The sequence below is a fragment of the Schistosoma mansoni genome, chromosome 4 (assembly GCF_000237925.1).
Source record: "Schistosoma mansoni strain Puerto Rico chromosome 4, complete genome".
In the NCBI taxonomy this organism is placed as follows: domain Eukaryota; kingdom Metazoa; phylum Platyhelminthes; class Trematoda; order Strigeidida; family Schistosomatidae; genus Schistosoma; species Schistosoma mansoni.
This window is the reverse complement of record NC_031498.1, coordinates 13,873,156-13,878,206: the sequence shown is the minus strand read 5'-3', so window position 1 is coordinate 13,878,206 and position 5,051 is coordinate 13,873,156. Positions and strand designations below refer to the sequence as shown.

General features: G+C 33.0%; 1 protein-coding gene across 1 annotated transcript; it reads left to right on the top strand.

The window, feature by feature from the left end:
• Window positions 1–394: 394 nt before the first annotated feature.
• Smp_145540 (putative muscarinic acetylcholine (GAR) receptor) lies at window positions 395–3,199 on the top strand (the record flags this gene model as incomplete). Its single annotated transcript, XM_018796902.1, has 3 exons — window positions 395–1,634; window positions 2,139–2,360; window positions 2,724–3,199. The coding sequence occupies 3 exons, from the start codon at window positions 395–397 to the stop codon at window positions 3,197–3,199; spliced, it is 1,938 nt and encodes a 645-aa protein (XP_018651997.1).
• Window positions 3,200–5,051: the final 1,852 nt, after the last annotated feature.

Below are 5,051 nucleotides of genomic sequence, written 5' to 3'. Positions count from 1 at the left end.
ACTTTCTCGATGAGATTGTAGTTTTGTGATCTGTGCTCTGCACTAATAAATTGTAGTTGCCACTTCTTATTGCCTTGTGAATTTAAAAATTGCTGGGATTTATATAATAACGGTTATCAAGGTGATTGATTAACGAATTTAAGTCACTACAAACCTTGATCTTCACTTGTTTGGTTTTGTTCATATTTAGTTAATAATCAATTAAATCATGCATTTTGAATAATCTTTAAAATAGACATTTCCACATGTGTTCTTCTAATGAGTTCTTTTTATGCTTTTTTACGAAATTCTAATCGTCGTTTCTTTTTATTTTTTTCAGGTATTGTATGGAGATGGAAATTAGGCTCAAACGACCAGAACAATTTCATCTACATTTTGTATAATGTATGTAAAGATGAATCTATTATTTTGTTTTCTTCAAAATATTTTATCTTGTATTATATTGCTTCACTATGAGTTTTATACCGTGAAAAGTGAAAACAGAGTAGCAATTCAAAATAATGGGGTGAAATTTTCTCAATTCAAATCATTTTTCGACATATCGCCAGATTATCTCAAATGGTCGGAGAATCAACGTGCACAACTAGAATCGATTACAATTAATCTAGCATCAAACAAAACGACTCACGTTATGGGACCTTTAATCAATCCATTAGAGCAATCTTCGGTAACTCACAGTGATTTTAGACACAGTGCAAATAAACGAACATCGAAGCAAGCACCTGATGAGGATAAAAATACTATTAATTCTGATATCGAAAAAGCAAACTCTAGTTCCGTGATCGATGAATCTAATGAGGGTAATGTTACTGCATCTACTGTAGTCTATTCAGGAACAACGTCAGTTATATTAGCATTACTAACAGCCATAGTTAGTTTTATCACAATTGTTGGAAACATACTAGTTCTTATTTCTTTTTTTGTGGAGAGAGCATTACGAACAGCATCAAATTACTTCATAGCTTCATTAGCTGTTACAGATGTACTGATTGGATTTTTTTCAATGAATTTTTATACTTTATACCTTCTTCTTGGACGGTGGCCATTAGGAAGACTTTCGTGTGATTTGTGGCTAAGTTTAGATTACACAGCCTGTTTAACCTCCCAATACACAGTACTAATTATCACTATTGACAGATTTTGTTCAGTTCGTATACCTGCAAAGTACAGAAACTGGAGGACTGAAAGAAAGATTCTTATACTAGTTGCTGTTACGTGGATTATACCATCATCTGTATTTTTTACCACAATAATGGGTTGGCCTTACTTCCACACTGACGGCAATCCTAGACCGGATGATGAATGCTATGCAGAATTTGCAACGGACCCTATCTTCAACACCGTTTTTACCGTGTGTTATTTTTGGGTTACTTTGTGTGTGATGCTAGTTTTATATGTTGGTATATATCGTGTAGCTGCTGATTTACAGAAGCGTAGTGACGAAAAACGAAATCGTGTTTCCGGCCTTATTACTAACAATATACAAAATAATAAAACAACCACGCATATGCTGTTGAACAACCAGAGAGCTTCATCCCACGGTGTGAACCAAAAAACCACAAATAATCACAACTATCCGTACAATAGTAGCATTGGCGGTTTAGGAGATTCGTCGGGTTTCGATTCAGACGAAGGTAAATCAGACCCTGTAAGACAAAATACTTTATCGAAAACAACCAAACTTGGGGAAAAGCAGAACAGACAGATCACAAAAACATCAGCTGAACCACAAACCGAGGAAGCTTTTGTTGCATTGCCGAGAATTGAAGCTAGATGTGACATTGAACCAAGTATGCTAGGAGCAACTGGTATTATTCCTACGAAGACAAAAATTTGCGATTTATCTAAAGCTAATCCTAATCGTTTAAATGAAGTTCCAGAAACCGATCTAGGTTATAGTTGTCCAACATCCGTTATGGTAAGTAAAAGTCTTGGCCTTGTAATCAGTTCACCAGTTTTGACAGATGACGATAGTGGACTTGAAGTAAATGACTGCCAATCAGTTTTGCAGAAGAAAAAGCAAGAGTTACCTACACCACTATCTTACGATTGTTTAAATGAAAAAGAACCAAATCCAGTATCAGAAAAAGAGGATCAATCAGCCAACCATAAGACAGAATACAAAAAAGAAAGAAAAGGTGAAACACCCATTGACTCAGATTATCAGAATCGTGTTATGGAACAATTCAAACAAAGAATGGCAGCTTTAGGTAATCAGAAAACAACACCTCGAGTTACAGACCATACAAAAGTAAATAATCCACCATCCAATCAAAGTTTGTTAAAATGTAAGCAGGCTAACAACCACTCTCGATTAACACTGAATACTTCGAATTTTTCTGAGTCAACGTCATCAAAAGGTACTGAAAATACTACAAATAACACTCACAATTATGATGCTCACACAACAGTTTACTCTGCAAATTCGAAATCACAATTCTGTAGAGGCAACATAGATTGTTGCAACTCTACAGAGTTGGACACTAACTTGCAAACACCAATGTATGTAAATAACTCATCTCCTATCTGGAAATCTCGCCCTATGTGCTGTGATGGAATAGTGAGTGCACCATGTTCAGTTAGAAGTTACCAATGTTCAAATAGACGAATTGAAGAATGTATGAGCCAGCAAGTATGCGTAATATGTATGCGTCAACAACAACAACAACAGGATTCTGATACATTACAATCAAGTTCCAGTTTCGGAGATTTCGGGGGTCCAGTTGTATGTGATGAAAAATGTCTATGTTATTCTCAAGATTTTGATAATCGGAAAACATCATTAAATATTTCTGTCGGAGCACGTTTATTATTTTATGTACAATCAATTAAGTTAAAAGTGAATAAAGAAAGTATTGTAGAGCACGTTAAAAAGACATTTATTCGTAGAAAATCAAAACATAAAAATATTGAACGTGGTCGACGTGAAAATCGTGCACGTAAAGCATTAAGAACAATTACATTTATTATGGGTGCTTTTGTTATATGTTGGACACCTTATCATATAGTGATTATGATTAAAGGTATATGCGATGATATTCAAAAAAAATATACCTGTGTAAATGATATATTCTATAGTGTAACTTATTGGTTATGTTATATGAATTCACCTATTAATCCATTTTGTTATGCATTAGCAAATGCACAATTTAAAAAAACATTTTTACGTATATTTCGTGGTGATTTTAGAAGATTATAATGAAGCAGTACATAATAAAGTGAAATAATGTGCATTTCTATTCTACTGATAAGAATGCCTTTTATTTTCTTTGATAGTATAAATGTATATTATAAACATGTTACTATGCTTATCATCTTTAAAAGTTAAATTATTTTCTTTTTTTATAAACCATTCAAACATCGAATTAGTTACTATCCTAAATCATTATTCATTTAATAACATAGAAATAATTGAAATATGAATGTATAATAAACCTTAATTGCTTTATATTTATCTTTTGTTCTGTTTTTTTTTTATAATCCCAGTGCTGTATTATTCTTGATTAATATTTTGAATATATGAAAAGTAAATTGATTTGTCAACTCAATTATTGTTACCAAGGAAACATTAGCTATTAGTCAAATTGATATGGATTAGAAACAGTTAAAGCTATGTACAAAATTTTACGAATTTCTTCTTTTTTTCATTTTTTAATGCAAAGTTTGGATTGACTATTTCTTGAAATAAATTTCTTTGTAAATGATGTTGTTGTTGTTTGCTTTTGTTTGTTTGTTTCGTTAACTCCACCTGGAGCCTCTCTGGTGCTTCATTTTTTTTTCTTTTGGCTGTATAATTTTGTTGTAACACTTGGGAATTATGTAAATGAATAATTTTAATAAACTAAAAGTTTAATAATGATGACTTAGATTTTAAATTTTCATTTACGTGAAAATTTAATTACATATTACATTTATTAACACATTAAAATAAGTAAAAATATTAGAGTAACCAGACTAAAAACTAAAGAATATCAGAGTAAGTAGTTATTTTTAATAATTTCATCATTAAGCCCTACAGTTGTAAATCCATCATTATTGTATTATTGTACGCCTGTAACCCTTCATGGAGAAGTATAGGTAGCCCACCAGCTTTCTCTATCCAACCCTGTCCTGGGCAATCCTTTCCTGTTTTTTGCAGTTGTTATTCATTCTATTCATATCTGCTTCCAATTCTCGACGCTGTGTGTTCTACAGCCTTCTTCTTTTCCACTTCCCTTCTGGATTTTAAGTTAGGGTTTGCCTCGTGATGCAGTTTGGCGATTTCCTTCATGTATGTCCTATACACTTCCAACGTCTTTTCTATATTTCCTCTTCAACTAGAAGTTGGTTTGTTCTCTCCCATAGTAGACTGTTGCTGACGACATTCGGTCAACGGACATTGATTATCTTGAGTAGACGATTGTTTATAAATACTTGTACCTTCCTGATGATGATTGTGGTAGTTCTCCATGTTCCAGCTCCATAAAGCAGAACTGTCTTGATGTTCGTATTAAAGATTCGCACTTTGATATTGGTCAATAGTTGTTTTGAGTTCCATATGTTCTTCAACTGTAGGAATGCTGACCTTGCTTTGCTAATCCCTACCTTTACATCTGTATCGGATCCTCCTTGTTCATCGATGATGTTGCCGTCCAGTAACGTGAAAGTTTCTATCTCTTCCATAGTTTCTCCATCGAGTGTGAATAAGTTAGTATTCTCAATATTGTATTTGAGGACCTTTTTTTCCCTTGTGTATGTTAAGGCCTGCTGATGCAGGGGCTTCTGCTACACTGGTTGTCTTGTTGATATGTATGGGATAGAAGGGCCAGGTCATCTAAATAATACATACATAAATAAATGAATACAAAGGAATGTTATTTACGCTATAGAAAAGCACGTTTTCGTTGTTCATGGTTTAAGTTTGTCCAGAATGTTTCATTTGGAAGTTAGAAAGTTCATTTAAAAAACGGTTAAAAATGTAAGAGTAGAAATATTGATACGAAAATTGTTTTATTGGCAGACACATCAATTTTGATATTACAAGTTAAAAAGTGATACTATTCAAGTAGGTT